The 17,968-nt window shown below is 43.2% G+C and overlaps 1 protein-coding gene across 1 annotated transcript in view; it reads left to right on the forward strand.

The window, feature by feature from the left end:
- The first annotated feature begins 2,080 nt into the window (after positions 1–2,080).
- Positions 2,081–17,968, forward strand: part of LOC142078790 (ethanolaminephosphotransferase 1-like) — a 59,308-nt gene continuing 43,420 nt past the window's right edge. Inside the window, exon 1 of the mRNA XM_075141901.1 lies at positions 2,081–2,145. Coding sequence (XP_074998002.1) covers positions 2,095–2,145 — 51 coding nt within the window. The 5' untranslated portion in view covers positions 2,081–2,094. The remainder of the gene's footprint in view (positions 2,146–17,968) is intronic.

Genomic DNA, 17,968 nt, shown 5'->3' on the forward strand with positions numbered 1-17,968 from the left:
CACATGGAAACGGTGAGAACATCTGGTGTAGCAGTAAACCACATGGCTGTGGGTTTTGCTCGCACCTGGGCTTGGCTAGCCTGCGTGCTGGGTCTTAAGGGCCAACCATTCATATGAATCGTGATGCCTAAATCAAGGAATTTTCTTAAATCAAAGGCTAGCATATGCCAGCATCATTTCCACAGTATTCTCAAATGTCGCGTTACTTGTGTCATAGCTTGCTCTCTGATGTTCCACACCCAGTTACCAGTCTGTTTCTCTCTCTTCAGTATAGCTTATCTAACGCTGCCTCCTTTGATGTGCTCATTATCAGACACAGAACATGCTGAGGTGCGAATTCATGAAATTGCATTTTCACATTCTCTGTTTTATATTCTCTGTTTAGTAGAGTATTTATGACAGGTTTTTTAAAAAGTGTTTTATCACCAAGACAGTTTTGAGAGAAGAACAGGAAATAAAACTCGTGTTCTATATCTGCTGTATCTATATATCTTCTATATCTATACCTTTGTGACAGCACATCTTCTTTTAACATAAATTTAGAGGCCTGCAAAGAGAAAAAATACTTTGCGACCTTCTAGCTTTCAGAAAAGCAAGCACCTTTTCTACCACTCTCCATCACACTGCTGATAGTTGTTCAGCCAAATTTCTGCTTTTGTGTTTGAGGCTTATGAGTGTTAAGAAATAAAAGTGATAACTATAAAATGGTTTGGTCAGTTTTAGTACCTTACTTGCATAAAATATTGCGCTGAGTACAGTAGTAGTCACGAGTCTTTTCTTAGATACCCTTGTAGATTAATTCAATAGCATAATACAGCTTAAAAACACGATAGTAACAACGAGAGGTGAAGGGGATCCCAAATCAAAACCCAGGGTATGAACACTAATTAGAATTAGAGCTGGCTCCTGAAAAATATGAGCTCCAAATAATTTAGCTTTCCTAACTGGAATCAAGCTTTAACTCAGTAACCTGAAGCCGAGTGCTACAGTTCTGGGTTCTTTTCAAGAGCAGAAGTTCAGACACTGCTGCTGGAAGCAGAATGTGGTGTAAGCACATCTCAAGTGATTAATGTGTAATTAGTAATAGAGAACAAGAACCATTGTATACAGTTTGCACTTAGTGATTTTAACTTGTATATAAGTCCTATCAAACCTGCACAGTTTGTAAAATAACACAGGCTCTCACAATGCATTAGGTGCCTGGAAGAGCTCGCGGGGTGCGAGTAATGGATTTTAATTGATTTCCTTTCTGGATAGATTCCATTTGGTCAATAAGATCTCAGACCCTGATGTGTATGATTTCAACTCTCCCTCTAATAGTGTACAGCGAAGGTGACACAAGGTGTCATGCCATATGCTTAAATGCATTTGCAGCTGAAACATTACTCCTGATGTTTTCCAGTCTTTTGCCTACACCAGTGCCTCGCTTCCCTGGAAATCAGAAGGTGCGACCGTACTGCAGGCTGATGTGGTACGAAGGGCTCCGGTGCCGGCGTTTTAATAAAGAGATGCAAGAGGCAGATTATTGCTGGAAAGGAATGCCGATAAAATCTTTAATCCTCAGTATCACCTGTTTCTAAAACGCTTTACTTAAATAACATGGTTTTGTATACTGTCTTCACAGGCACATCTTCGCGCATACTATAAACACGGCATCTTTAATGCGCCTTTAGCCAGAAAAATAGTTTCGGGGCCTGATACTGCAGCGTTACTTGGATTACGGCTGGCCGTAACCACGGGAGGCTGCTGCGGACTGCCCCCAGTACCGAGCACCGTGAGGAGATGAAAGGTTTCCAAAGGACGCTAATGGCTGGCTGGCACCGAGGAACGTCCTGGGGCCACGGGGCGTGGGCGGGCGGGAGCCGCCCGGGGAGAGGCCACCGCCGGCGGCACCCAGCCCCGCGGGGCACTCCCGGCCCCACGCACCCCCGCCGCGCCGGGACGCGACAGCCCCCGCGGATGCCCGGGGGGCAGCGGGAGGCCGGCCTCGGCCCGAGGGGCGCGGCCAGGGACCCGCCCTCCGCCCGCCCCCGGCCCCGCCGCCTCCCTCGGTCCCTCGGTCCCTCCCTCCCTCGCTCCCGGCGCGGCGCGGCGATGTGGCGGTATGTCAGCGGCCGGCAGCTGGACGGCTTCCGCCGGTACAAGGTAACGGCCAGAGGCGGGAGGGTCGGGACGGGCGGCGGCCCCCGCTGCGGCTGGTCCTCCCGGTTTGGCGCGTCTGGGCTCCGGGCGCTGTTTGCTCCGCTCTGCCGCGGCTGAGCGCCCCGCTCTGCCTGCCGGCCCGGCCGGCCCGACCATCCCTCCGCCTCTGGAGGGTCCGCCGGGCTCCCACCCGTGCCCGCTCGGTCAGCGTGCAGCCGCACGCAGGGTCTCCTTTACCTTGCTGGAATCAAGTGAGTACGAGGATAGGAACCGGGTGTTTACGAAGTGGCAGGTCCGGTGGAAACAAAGTTAACCGGGGTTTAAGTGAGTAGTAGCAACATCTTTAAAAGCCTGCACCTTTTAAAGAAACATGGGCTGGGTGTAATTCAGTGTTTCTGTAAGAAAGTGCGTGCTGATGGTGCTTGTCTGGCTCTGTGCAAATTCTTCATACACAGGAATGCTTTGGCTTTAAGAAATAAATAAGAAAGCCAGGAAAAAAGCTTACTTTAAATAATTTGAAATAAACCTCATGTTTGCAAATAACAGGCCTGCAGAATTCAAATGAATGGGTGGATCATTAGATATTTTGATTTACCAACGTTATGTTGCAGACTTATGAGATACCTGGGTTTTGTTCCCAGGCCATTGCAGGTGCGTTGTAGGGGGTTATCCAAATTTGCATTAGTTGAGGTGCAGGTGTCTGAGATGGGCCATGCCACCCTGTTCACCAACCCTCACTCCGCTCCCTGTTACAAGCGTGGGGGACACGCCAGCTTCCACCAGCACAACGCCCGACCTTTTATTTTATGTTCAGTTTCCCAAAGCAGCCTCTACCCCGCGCTTCCCACGCTTCTTGCCTCCTTGCTTTTACCATGCACCCTCCCAGCCTGGGCTCCAACCGGCTTCTCCCGGCTCCCACCAAGCCCTTCCCTTCCCCGGGCCAGCCGTTCTGCCTGCTCACTGCAGGGTGAATGATGGCGGAATAACTGTGGTTTCAAGAGCCTTTTCCAGGTCACTTACCAGGAACTTGTTATACACAGTAGCTTGTTAAAATGTACCAACCTGTTTGTGCGTCTCCAGCGTGAGTGGGATAAAACATGCTGCAGGCTGCATCTGGCCACTGGGCGTAAGTTGCACAGGCCTGTGCTTGAACAGTGGAGCCGCAGTCTTGACTGAGATCACCAGAGGAAAAATAAAAAGCTATTTTTAGCATAAGCAGACATTATTATTTGAGTAACTTTCCCAAAATATTTGAGTTTGTAGTACAAATACAAGGAACACTTGCATTACATTCTTCCTTATCACTTGCATGAAAGTAGCTGCAAGCAAGTGCAGATGGGGAAGAACCAAAATAAGATTTTTTTTAAAAATTTATAATCATACTTATGAATTACAGGGCAAATGGTTACCAAAAGATGGAATCACATATCGAAAATTTCAGTTGAGTATATTAAAATTACTTTGGTTTCTCGGGAGCATTACAAAGGCCAGAAAATATGTTAGGTAGTTTTTTTAACTATAGGAGGCAGCCAACACACTTGAGAAGTATCTGTTCAACTATGTTCTGGAAAACCATGGTAAGTACAGGTTTTAGAAAGGTGAAATCAAATAGTCAGTTCTCTGTTATCCGAGGTGACTCGGGACTGGGGCATCCTGGAAATAATTAAATAAATCCAAATGGCACAGGTTACACCCAGAGAAATACAGCTGCGTGAGTTCAGTGCTGCTGAGCTGGTGGGGTATCTGCACCATCTTCCTGGTGCTCCAGTTAGCAGGAGGACATGGCAGGTGATGCCCGTTCCTGAAGTGCTGCTCACAATGGATTAAAGTCCTCCAAAAATGCAAACTGAGTGCAGCAAGGAGAGGCAAGGAGACAGTAATCACTGCCACAATCTCCTCCCCGCCTCCTCACCTCACCCTCCCATGCCCAGGGCTGCTACCACAACCACAGCTTTGTTCTCACCACCTCCCAGGCCTGAGACATGCTCTTCAACTTCTTATTGCCCTCTGGCTGCCATCTCCTCCCGTTCTCCCCTTCAGCCTAGGGCCTCACCTCATCATATTCCTCCATCTTCCCAGCCCTGCTGAGGAGATTGCTGACGCCTTTGCTGCCCAGTCAACAGGACTGGCGCTAAACTCAAATTACTGTGCCCAACAGACCAATGAGTTACCTCTTTTTACAACCACCTGGCTATCTCTGTAGTGTGTTTCCTTGTGGACCCAGCTCTAGAGTACAGTGAAGGGATACACGGGTTGGCCCTGTGAAAAGCTAGATAATCTGTGGAAGGATTTATTAGATATTCAATATCGAGCTTAAACAATGTATTGCTTCCAGATCTGAAGCATGCCTAGGAGACTAGGTAGAGGCATCCATCTCTCCATTGTGCATCACATTGCAGCGTTGTATTTGCACTAGTATCAGTTGCCTAATATGCTCCGCACTTTGCACAATTTATCCACTGAGCTGATCCGTGAGCTGACCATAATGAGCTTAAAAGAATAATTTGTGTAATCAACTCTGTTTCATAAAGGTAAACTTGGCCTGAAAAAAATACTGTTCAATTTTCAAAATTTTCACAGAGCTGAACTCATTTCTCTGCCATGAATGCCGCAATTGTATGTCTCAGCCACTGTCTGACTCCTGTTCACAGTTGGAGGAGGGCCTTGGCAACAAAACCAGTGCAGTTCTTTGCAAAGGGAATGGCAGAACTAATGAATGCAAAGACTTCAGCACCCTTTAGCATCCTCAGGTCCATGTATATTATGCTTTCGAAGCAAGTTTTCCCCAGTTACCAAGCTTTGGTTTACATCACAGAGTGACCCTAGAGCACACAAAATGCATTCCTTTTGAATGAACCTAAACTAGATGTACTAGGAATGGACCAGTACACGCAATATATTCAGTCCATGGTATCATACAGGAACCAGTTCTGGAATCCTTGTAGCATGGACATCGGGTCCTTAGGGCTAGCTATTTCACTTAACCAATCTGCTCCCGTTCATTCTGCATGTCAGTGGAGATTCAGAGATTCAGTTTTCCTTTTTCTGCTCAAAAGCGCACAGGGAACAGGTGGAGATGTGTCGATGAGACAGTTCAGACACAACCCTGGGTATTGCTGATGTCATAATTCTGTCATCTTCTTGCCTGTGGGGCAGATGGGCAGGTACTGATTTCAGGATAGTCGCATGCTCAGGTGATTTGCTGCAACTGTAGAGCAGAATAAGCTGATACTTGGATTTTGTGCTGTTCCCCAGGATCTGGAGTGACACAGCCAAAATGCTACAACCAACTGCAATCGTAGCACTCAGGTCCTGTCGTTCCAACTTGTGTATTTCTGTTATCAGCATTTCGCAGTTCTAGAGGAGCACCCATGGAATTACACAGCTGCCTTTTTCCACCTCTTAGGGTTTCTGTTGGAAACAAGCAGTTCTGAGACTGCTAAGTGATGAGTACAAATAAAAGCAGAATTTGGTTCTCTACTTTTATCCTCCTCACCAGAATGCAATAATGCTAATGATGAGCTCTTGTTGCCATTGCCTCTTCTCATCACTGCGATCTTAGGATTTCCCTTGCAAATCTGCCTCGAATCAGCTTTTCTACAGCAGCTACGTGCTGAGGTTTTCCAAGCCAGAAAACTTTGACACCTTATCCTCTTTCAGAGTAAAAGAGATCTAAGGACAAACTGTAGAGGCTTGACTCAAAGAATAGGCCTTGGAAAATATGATTTAAAAAATCAGAGATGACATTAAAAATTAAGGTCTAAGGTTCCACATTTTCATCTTGGTATGTCCAGACTGTTTCTATCCTCTAAGCCATTTTTTAGAGGGTAACTCCCTGTGTGGAGAAGGGAGGGCCAGTAAATGAGGTATATGTGGTTTCATTTCAGTGAGACTTCTGATACTGTCCCACATTCTCATAAGTAAAGTAGGTAGAGGTAAGTAAGATGAAATCAGTGTCAAATGGAAACACATTACTCTAAAGCGTAATTTTAAGTTCTCTGTCAAAGTAGGAGCTTCTATCAAATGGGCTCTTAACCTACATAGCTGTCTCTCTGTCCCGGCTCTGTTGCTGTTCAATACTTTCATTAATTAACAGAAGGGAGATTACTCTTGTAAAATTTTCATGTGATACTAAAGCACTTTGAAGAATAGGCTTATGATTTAAAATGTTCTTGAAAAAGGGATATAATGGCCAGAAATCAATACAAAGAAATGCAGTAAACAAGGTACAATGCTTAGGGGAAAGAAAATCAACATTTTGAACATAAAATAAGAGACAACAGACTGCAAAAAAGATATTTGGGGATTAGTGTGTCAGCAATGTTGTGGCTGTTATAATAAAGAGAAAAAAGTTCTTAAGTGGGAAGTGTCATAAATATGTCAAAGGGTTACATATACTGCTGTAGCTGATGTACTGTGTCCTGCTTGCTTTGGCACACCGTTTACAACCCACAGAATGGCATTAGGAATATTAAGAGGCTTAGAAAAGTTGAATTGTGTGAAACAGTCTGAGTACTGTGGGAGTAAGAGCATAGCAGCCAGTTAGTCTTCATGCATGCCCTTTTAAAGAAAGACAATATGTAAGTTTTGGCTGCACGAAGAGAAATTTAAGGCAGATGCTATGTCAGTCTTGTATCTATGAGGGTATTTAAGCGCTGGAACAGGTACTAGGGGGGATTGTACAATCATTTTATCAGTCTTAAGAAATGGAAGGATTTCTGTCAGGGAGGATCTAAAATCTAGTGTTGAGTGTTAATAAACAGTTGCTTACATCTTTTCTAGCAAAGTTTTGGATAATGTGTTCTATTTTAATCTGCCGACATGGTCGTTTATCGCAAGTGATGGGAAGCCAGTGGCTCGTTGCCCCATGGTAACTTGATCTGCTTCCTGAATGTCTCCTAAACATGATCCTGCATTAGGTGAACACGCTGGACTGGAAGACCTCTCAAGTTACATCCCAGCCCTCGTTTTGGTAGGTTAGAGAAACAAGATCAGATGTACGATGATCACATTTCAAGGCTTGATTGTTTCTCTCATATTGACTCATACCAAAAGAGCAAAGTGTGTTAAGTATAATCTAGAGAATTACTTTCTGGAAGTTCAGAATTGGTCCAGTGTGGAAAAATACAAGACTGGATTTCTGTTAAGTCTTTATGCATTTCCAAGGCTACCTGTGTAACTGTGAGATTTAGAAACGTAGTGGGTTCTGCTCACATTGATTGAACAGGAGTTTTGTTTTCAATTCCAGTAGCACAAGGATTTCACATGATTTTGAGAATTTAGGACAGGAGACTTTCATTTGTGTATTTATCTGGAACTTCTTAGGAGACAGTTAATACTGTTCATGATTGTGCATGGACAACTTGATACATGTTGAGTACAGTGTTTATTATATAGTGGTTTTGCAGATAGTATTTTTAGGGTTTCTTCCTAAATTTTAATTCCAAATATTATTTAAAAACAGTTATAATCAGTTTCATCTGCTGCAGTTAGTTTTTGCAAACCACCCTCAGTTTAATAAAGCCCTTGAATATTTGAGGCAGTGAAAACTAACATTTTCCACCTTCCATAAAACCGGTGAGTCAACAGCCACTGTTCTACAAATAGAATCTTGCAGTCTTCTTCATATTACTTTGACTTGGGGTGTAATTAAAAGTTGTTGAATAATATGTGAAGTAAACCAAATCATTCATTACCCTTACATTTTCTGTCACTGTATTCATGTGTAGAAGAGTCGTGGGCCAACTGAATTACATAATTCTGAAACCCTCTCTTTGTGCGCCCACCATTTCTTATTCCTCATCCTGTTGTAATGGTAGCTGACATAATGTAGCATTTCAAAGTTCTGTAATCATTATTTTCCTTCTACATATCATATGCTAATGCTAATGAGCCAACAACATAATGAAATCACATCACAGAGATGCTGGATTTGATATTACTTCCCGCAGGACTTTTTTCCCAATGATGGTGTAGTTGTACGTGTTTTTGAGTGCCCCATTACACCCATGAATTTACAAAGATTCATTAGATCACTTTCGGGACAAATACACTGGATATAAAGAGTTGTATGCCTTGTTAAGTCTCATAAAAGTGCAAATACCAACTATATAATTTTTTTTTATTGCTTTATCAAGAGATGTTAGCATTCTGAAATGCTTATTGGATTTTATGTGTATGATTTGCATATATACACATTTATGTACTCATATATATTTATTTCCTATTCATCTGTGTTTCAATAGAAGACTAATTGCAAAGATGTATCTGTGATTTGGATGTGGATTATTTGTTATAAATCTAGGGGAACCATTCTTATAAGGATTTTTTTGTAAAGGGGGGAATTGGGTTCTTGCATCTTTCTGTGAAATATCTCCTCTCATGCATCAGGATACTAGATCACACAAGTGTTTAGCATATGTGTACAGAATCCCTGTTTAGCATTCCTCATGAAAACTGCAACCCACTTTTAATCTGCCTGCCCTTTTGGGCCTAAAGCAGTTTCTTTGGGTTCCCCAGAGATTTAGGTACACGCTCTGGCAGAGCTCCAGCTGTGTGGGAATGTGGTCTACTGTTTGATCTTCAAAGGGCTGCTGGTACCTCCAAAACCACACAGGTTTGTACACGCACACAAAGAGATGCGGCACAGAATCTTACTGTCTTTTCCTTTACCAACTGTAGAAGACAAATCTACACAAAAAATACATAGAAATTGACTTCCTCGCCATGCTAGAGCATCTTTGAATAGGGATGGTTAAGGATCTTTTAGTGCAGTTCCTTGAGATTGTGTAGGTCTTGCTTTTTAGCAGGATTTGTACTTTTGCCAATCTGGACCAGCCTCTAGCTTTGTCTCTTTACAGCAACAAATGTGCTAATCAGCCTTCTGTTATCCCTTGCTCAATATTTAATCATGTTTCTCTGTTATTTTCCATCATTTTGGTCTCAGTGTTAAGTGTCCCATTAAACAAAGCCTTTTCCTGAAGACAAGTTAGTCAGCAGCTTTAATATAACTACCGTTGATTGAAAAATGGTTGCTGACTTCCAATGTTATCCCCTCTCCACCTCTCCCTGGTCTGGGTGCTTACAGTCCTGTCAGTAAAGAATCAGATCTATTTAGTCTCACAGAGTGAGCAAGAACCTAACTCTTGGGGCCAGCACGTTATGACTTCTTGCCCCAAAATGTGCTTCCCTCTCTATTCTAGTCTGTCTCTAACGTCTCTCATAGATCCCACATTTCAAGCATAGCTACTCTGCAGATCTGTGATCCATCAGCCCCTTACTCCTGGCAAACGGGATTGTGGCAGGCAGGAAGCTGAACACGGGCCCTCAGTGTGCCCTGCCAGCAAAGAAGGTCAACAGCATCCTGGCTTGTATTAACAGTAGCACAGCCCCTTGAGTGAGGGGGAAGTAATTTTCCTCCTTTACTAGGCCACATCTAGAACGCTGTGTCCAGTTTTGGATCCCCAATACAAGAAAGACGTCAACGAGCTGGAGCAAGTTCAGCAGAGGCCACCAGAGTAGTTGGGGCTGGAGCACTTGTCCTGTGAGGAGAGGCTGAGGGACTGGGGCTTTTTTGGCCTGGAGATGAGACATTTTCAGGGGCACCTAGCAGCAGCCCCCCAGTACCTATGGGGAAGTCCTTGAGAAGATGAAACCAGGCTCTTTATATTGGTGCATGGTGGGAACACAACAGAAAACAGGCACAAGCTGAGACAAAACATCTTCGTGCTGGATGTAACGAGAAAATTTTCCTCAAGAACACAGTGAGGCACTGGCACAGGTTGCCCAGGGAGCTTCTGCGGTTCCCATCCTTGGAGCTTTTCAAGACCCAGCTGGATAAATCACTAAGCACCTGGTTTGAGCTCCTGGCTGAGCCTGCTTTGGAAAGGAGGTAGGACTAGAGACCTGCTGAGGTCCCTTCTGACCTGAATTATCCTGTGATCCTAACCCATGATTCTGTGATCTTGAGGCGATGACACTGCTCTGCAGGCAAGGGGATGTGCCACTAGCAGGCATGTGGATGGAAAAGGACCTGGGGGTGCTTGTCGACAGCCAGCTGAATATGAGCCAGCAGTGTGCCCAAGTGGCCAACAAGGCCAGTAGCATCCTGGCTTGGATCAGAAACAGCGTGGCCAGCAGGAGTAGGGAAGTGATTGTCCCCCTGTACTCGGCACTGTTGAGGCCGCACCTCGAATACTGTGTTCAGTTTTGGGCCCCTCACTACAAGAAGGACATGGAGGTGCTGGAGCGTGTCCAGAGAAGGGCAACGAAGCTGGTGAAGGGTCTGGAGCACAAGTCTTATGAGGAGCGGCTGAGGAAACTGGGGTTGTTTAGCCTGGAGAAGAGGAGGCTGAGGGGAGACCTCATTGCGCTCTACAACTACCTGAAAGGAGGTTGTAGCGAGGTGGGTGTTGGTCTCTTCTGCCAAGTAACAAGTGATAGGACGAGAGGAAATGGCCTCAAGTTGCGCCAAGGGAGGTTTAGATTGGATATTAGGAAAAATTCCTTCACTGAAAGGGTTGTCAAGCCTTGGAACAGGCTGCCCAGGGAAGTGGTTGAGTCACCATCCCTGGAGGTATTTAAAAGACGTGTAGATGTGGTGCTTAGGGACATGGTTTAGTGGTGGACTTGGCAGTGCTAGGTTAACGGTTGGACTCAGTGATCTTTGAGGTCTTTTCCAACCTAAACAATTCTATAATTCTATGACTCCCTAAGAGCAGCCTATCCTGACCCACAACTCCATGTGCCCCATGACCTCATGGACATGGGTTCATACATACCTCCATTAATTGGCAGGATGTGGTGTGTGGCCTAATGCACGTGTCAGGATTCCTGAAAATGGGGAGGTCTGAATGATGAGTATACATTTACACAGAAGCATCCCCAGGAGAGCAGTTTACGGTAATAACAACTTCCTGATGACTTAGTAATACCAACCAGAATTGTTGAGTTGCCCAAACCATCACATTGTGTTTCGAGTATTTTACTAGGAATAGTTTAAGATGGAAGGAAAATTTAACCCTATTTCCTAGCCATAGGTATGCACGGGCTAATGGAACTGAAGGGGACAAAGTCAGGGGGGAGAGAACTGCTCAGGAACCCAACTTGGGCAGCCTCTTCCCTCACAATGCAGCTACATCCAGCCCTAGCACAGACAGCGCAACTGTCGGGTAATGAGAGTGCACAACCTCAGACAACCAAAGAGAGAAGCATTTGCATCTGAGGATGCAATTGCATGCCAACAACACCTACTCTTTTCCAGGCTAAATTACAAACCCTGTTCTTTAGTTTCTACTCGTACATTATATGCTTCAGCCCTAGATGTCTTGGGGGCTTATAACTCCTGGACTTAGGTATAGGTGACCTAATAAAAAAAAAAAATATGGATGGGGGAAAAAGGCAGGGTAGTCAAAACTATTTAAGCAATAGGAGATATTAAATCCAAGCCATTATTTATGAATAATTAACTAAATGATGATATAACGTAAAGTAATTTTGTTATTAAAAATAGCAGGGCTGTGTTTTGGAATACATCAGCACTTTTAAACTGCTGAACATTTGGAATTCATTTGGCATCCACAATGTTGTATAGCTTTGTTGTTGTTTTATAGTGTACTTCTTCCCCTTTGTGAAGCTTTTGTAAAAACCCAAGACTGTGTCTCATAACACCTACAAACCTGTAAAAATGTATATACAGTAGAATTAAAATCCACATGTTTAGTGTGTTCTAGGAATCTGAAAGGTGGATGGAAAATTGTCACCAAACGTGTCAGTATTTCAGTATTTTCTTTAATATTTGTGTGGTCCCAGAAGTGTAAGATACCACAGAAGGAAAGTTCATGTTGAAAGTTCAACTTGCCCAGAAGGGAGAGTTCCCACCAAGCTCTCTTAAATAGCGACTGGTTCATGCCCTGGATTGGGAACGTCATCTTGCAGCTTTCAAAACCACGAAAAACTTGTCTAATGCAAAAGAGAATATTCCACACCCAATCCATCCTTATTCCTCCTATTCCCTTTCCTCTCAGTTGCAAAACACAGGTATTGTGAAATTGCATAATCAGAGAGGAGATGTGATAAAAGAAGCCGAAGGAAGGTATTGGTAGCTGTCAGGGTGCCGTGATGGCTGGGGGCCCCGGCGTGGCAGGGCAGGGCCTGGCAGCCCGTCCTGTCCCACTGGCAGAGGCTCAGCTGACAGCTCCCAGGGACCAGGGCTGGGACACGGCCGCTGCCCTCAGCACCCGGGGAGCCTCCTCTGCCCTTGGGCACCCAAGGAAGGGGCCACCTGCGCTGTGCTGGCCCTGGGAGGGGTAGCTGGGTCATACGTGGTAGACAGTAAAACCTCATCACTTGCTTAAATCTTTTTTTTATTTTCTTTCAAAGATAAGCTGTGGAACATCAATTTTTTAAAGATTTTCCATGAGCAGATCCCTCAAAATTTTCCATCCGAGATGTAGGTCCCTGCGTATAAGTGTAGGCCAAATGGTGACAAACTTGCATTTATTCGTGCTGGAGAAGTGATCGGTCCAGGTGGCATTGTGGAAATATTGTGCAAATATTGTGGAAAACCAGGCTGCAGAGTTATTGTTTTCAGCAGATCACTATTTAAAGACTATAATTTTGCCTATTTTGAATTTGATGCATTGATTCTCAGCTGGTTTAGGCTGTCTTCTACTATCTTCATGAAAAGTTAATTTAGGAGGAGGAGAAAATTATTTGTTTCCCCCCCTCCCCTTTTCATTCATTTTGAACATATGTAAATGACCACAGGTTCAAAGCTCATTTGAAACTTTGATAACACTTTAAAAGTTTGATAACACTATGAACTAGTTTTAGAGTGAGGGAACAAGATAATTTATGTGGAATAAGGTGTGAGGGGAACTTACTGCATTTCAGCTGCTCTCATTTTGGTGCTTCCCCCACAGAAAATATGAAGTACCTTATCCTTTTACATATAGGCTGAGGTTACCACAATTCATCAAATACTCATCATAAGGTAATGACATGTACAGGTACATCTGCTACGGTGCATCGCGAGGCAAACACTTGGTTATCTTGTAGTAACTTCTTTACATGTTCTCACTCTTTTCCATCATTTGCTCTTTTGCCAGGAATTGTTCGCTAGTAGATAGAGGGTTTTTTTGCATGGGTAACACAAAATACAATGAGTATTGTATTTGAGCTTGACTTAAGAGGAGGTTCCCCAAGCCTGCAGGACCACCGAGTTGTTAGAACATCAGCACACACGTACAGCTGGGCTCTTCCATACCTGTGCCTGACCTGGCTGAGTTTGCTTGCAGGAAGAGGGCAGTTATTACAATATTTATGTTCTTCGTCTAAGTCCTTATGTCATCGTTAAATGGTTCTCATCTTTTCCATGTGGGAACAGCTAGTGTATTCTTCCATAACAGGCAACTAGCTTCACATGAAATATTAGAGGGATCACAGAACCATATATTCAATATACTGCAACCTAAACCATGATTACTATTTGATATATAGCTGCTTTAAACATTAGTCTGTCTAGGAAAGAAGCTTTTCAGCCTTTACATTTTTAATAGACTTCTTTATATCCTTTTCTAAAAGTGAACTCAAGTATAAAATTGAGCTAATATGGGCAGACTTTATTTGAATAAACTGGTATTGCTTATACTTAAATTATGTATATAAGTATGACACCTCTAACAATATTGTGGCTGTATCCTTTGCTATATACTCTTAGGGTGAATCACAGCCCATCTGTGCTTCAGTCTTCCAGCGTATACAATGGAGATAATAAATCCTGTGCTGATTCACGAAGTTAATGAAAAATTAAAATTTGCTGATTTCTGGGCAGGAATGTGAAGTCTTGCAAATTTGTTGCTACTAATATGAAATTAAAACCTACAGAGTCATTTTGATGCCAACAATTCAAATGTAAAAACTTCACAACAGTTTTACTCTGTATCTCTGAATGGATATGACTGTACGGCAGAGTTCGGTGCTACCTGGAATAAGGTAGTTTAAGTACAGAAAAGGAATAGTCTGTTAGCATAAGGACCAGCTTGAGTTAAAACAACTATCTCCCTGCAGTTAATGCAACTATGTTTCTTGCAACTTGCTTTCTCTCCTGACTCTGAAGTTTGTGTGGACATGCTTTATATTATTCTCTTTATTGTAGTCATTGCAAAATTTTATTCTTGGGATACCTCCACAGTGCAAGGCTGGAGAGAGCCAGGGAGCCCAGTGAAGATCCAGCTGCCTGCTCTGATTAATGTTTAGCTCACTCCCTGGTTCTTTTTTCTTTCCCAGAAGGTGTCTCCAAGACAATAACTAGGCTTTGTTTTGGAAATAGTCCATTCTGGAGGCAGTACCCCCCATTTTTTGGCTTTCGCCATCCTGCAGCACTCTCCCAACATGGGCATTTGGATCTTTGAACATGCACAACACACAGTTCTCACTTCCATGCTCTGAAAATGCAGTATTGCTGGGTTACAACGTAGTCTCCAGATTGTTTTGGATACTTTGAACCGAAACGTACTCAATGCTAATAATGTATTAGGTGTGCAGGGCCAGATAATGAGGCCCAAAACCCCTCCACCAAGTGCTGTGAGGTGTGGATGTGACCAGTTGGCAATAAGGGGAGGTATTTCTAAGCTGTATGGATGTGAGCCAGAAGGTACCAGAAGTTCATCTTGTATTTAGCAGTGCAGACCTTGGTCACTGCGAGTGCTTTTGACCCATGGGTGGGTTGGCTCTGCTCTGCCACTCCAGAACAGTTGTGTCTCTTCTGTGTAGCCAAACCTTTGCTTTGGCTCATTTTTCTTTCTCTTGTTTTTCTCAATTACTTTTCTTTCCTTACTCTTACTTTTCTTACTGTTTATACCTTCCCTCCCCCTTCACCTTAATCCTCTCATCTTTCCTCTTCCCTCTAACACAGCTGACCAGTACAGACTGGATGCTGTGCTGGATCCCCTGGGTGGAGATTAAGACGCAGGAACACAGAGTAAAAAGCACATCTTACGTGTGCCGCCCGAGTCAGCATGTATGTGTGCACGTGTGTCTGCTGTCTGTATTCTCATTTCTAGCTCTGCTAGAAGCTGCTATTAATGCAGAGAGGGAAAGCAGATGGCTTTCAAGGAGATACCAGCTATTTAAAAAAAACAGCAGAAGCATTTTTGAACTTGGGAGTAAGATGGAGTCGATTAATGCCATTTTTCCTATTCCCTCACTACTGCTGTTCCCTCCCAACTATTACAACTTCTTTTAAAAATAATTAACAGAAGCTTTCTGATTAATCCGAGCTCCCCTTCTTTGTATAAGGACAATCAAGATCCCTTTTCTAGTGCAGAAAGCGTTTGCTGGGGAGTGGCTTAGCCCTTGTATCAGTCTTAAAAACCTCCAACAGGCTTATCCTCCACTTCTGTCTTTTAATGTAAGTGCACTGAAAAGGACAGAATTATGCAATAGCAAATGGCAATACTTTTTTTACATCAGGTTCAGTGCACTCTCGCATTCATGTTCATTGATTGTAATGTGAGCATGTTACTCAGTAATTTGCTTTTCTGAGCACCATGAGCATTAAACTCCTGAGGATTTCATGGCCTTGAGGTTAGTAGCTTCTTGGGAGCAGAGCAAAGCAGAGTGTTAAACTATATAGCAGATTTTATTTGTCAAGTTTTATTTTTGCCATGACAGAAAACTAACAGAATGCTTTTTCCATGGGTGTGTCCTTTGATCTGGCTAAAACAGATTACTGGCGAGGGAAGAGCAAATTTCCATTCTTCTGCACATCTGCTGAATGTTCCTTCCCTGCACAGAGGACCACGGTTCAGCCACAGACACAGGAATGAACAGGATGAAGTGTGACAGGTCTTGAAATGTCTTCAGGTGACAGAAGCTGGCTGTAATTCTTATTTATTTTAATAAGGCCTGTTTTGATTTTTGGTGCATGAGTTTGGAAACTGTCAAGCAAACAAAAAGCTGATTGTTCGTGTCTATTTGTCATGGTTTAACCCCAGCCAGCAACTAAACACCACGCAGCCACTCGCTTACCCCCCGCCTCCGGTAGGATGGGGGAGAGAATCGGGAGGGCACAAGTAGGAAAACTCGCAGGTTGAGATAAAAACAGTTTAATAAGTGAAATAAAACAAAGTAGAATGGTAATAATAACAATGATAACAACAAGAATAATATAGTATACAAAGCAGACGGTGCACAATGCAACTGCTCACCACCCGCAGACCGACGCTCCGCCTGTCCCGAGACGCGAGAGCCCCCCTTTCCCGGACCACACCTCCTAATTATATACTGAGCATGATGTCACATGGTATGCAATACCCCATTGGACAGCTGGGTCAGCCACCCCGGCTATGCTCCCCCTGCCCCAGCTTCCCATGCACCTGTCAGAGCATGGGACGCGGAAAAGTCCTGGTGCAAGCCCACTCGGCAACAACCAAAGCATCAATGGGCCACCAACGCTCCTCTCATACCAAACCCAAAACACAGCACCCCTCCCAGCTACTGGGAAGAAAATGAACTCTGTCCCAGCCGGAACCAGGACACTATTATACAGAGATATGTTGGAAAACTACATAATCGCTCATATTTTCCATTTAAGAAAATATAGAAATTATATAATCCCTATATAATATCTTATATTTTCTATAAAAGAAAATAATTTTAAGAAATGAGATTGTTTTTCCTTTTGTTCTCCTGCGAGGAAGTAATAGTTCTGGACAGCCAGTGAGTATTTTGCGTAGAAAGCCTCATTTTACTGGTGTTATTTAACTAGGATTTTGTGATTTTATCCATGACTTTGAAGGCTTGGGGTGGAGGGGAGCAGGAGAAAGCCAAAGCAGGAGCAGGAGCGAAGGTCACATATTTTGACCTTTGCGCATTCTTATCCAGATATGGCTGAATTCATTGAATTTGCTGGTCAGCAAATTATCACGTACCTCACATAGTCTTTGAATACCAGTTGAGGTAAGGAAATGGGCAATAGCTTCAGAGAAACTTTGGGCAGATTCCTGATTACCTGGAACCTCAATAGTGCTAATGGATACTTCGAATTTTCTTCATTTTCAGAGGATTTCCATAGTTCTCATGTGAATTAAGTACTAGCTGACTGTTCTATTGGCATAGGTATTGTATGGCTTGGTTTTATTGTTATTTTGGGCATAAATATAAGCAAAGCCCACGGACAGTTCAGACTCGGTTAATTCGCATGCAAGCTGGGACCATCAAAAGATCAATCAGTTCTAATAATTAATGTTTGAAAGTTACAGTATAAAATACGGCATCTGGAGCGGCAAATACATACAGAATAGTGAAACTTTAGTTTTACCTGCAAATTCATTTTTTCTGAGGTGATGTATTTAAGAATTCTAATATATATTCTAGCAGAAAAGCTGACAGAATTGTTTCATGTTTTAAATAATATGGGTGGCAGAAGCAGAGAAAAATGATACACTTAAGTGACACTTAGAATATTTTTAGAAAAAAAATCAGTGATGTACACTTCACTAAACTGTACATTTTATTTCCTGTGGAAAGTTAGTCTGCCCGGTCTGACCAGTAGCTGATAGGTGATTTCTTGAATATTTGCCAGTATGTACATGTAGCTGTGTTATAATAATTTTACAAGTATACTACATTTATTATCTGTGATTAAAACTTAACCACAAATTACAAAATAACTAAACAAATGCTTTGTTTTGTCCAGAAAGTAATTAAAATGTATCCTTTGTATGCAGATAGAAAAAGGAAATGTGTGTAAGAGTTCTTAAGCACTCCGTAGCCTGATATCCTCAGAAAGTTTAGATGAAAAGACACAGACTCTGCATTCAAA

The sequence above is a fragment of the Calonectris borealis genome, chromosome 2, assembly GCF_964195595.1.
Source record: "Calonectris borealis chromosome 2, bCalBor7.hap1.2, whole genome shotgun sequence".
NCBI classification, from domain to species: Eukaryota; Metazoa; Chordata; class Aves; order Procellariiformes; family Procellariidae; genus Calonectris; species Calonectris borealis.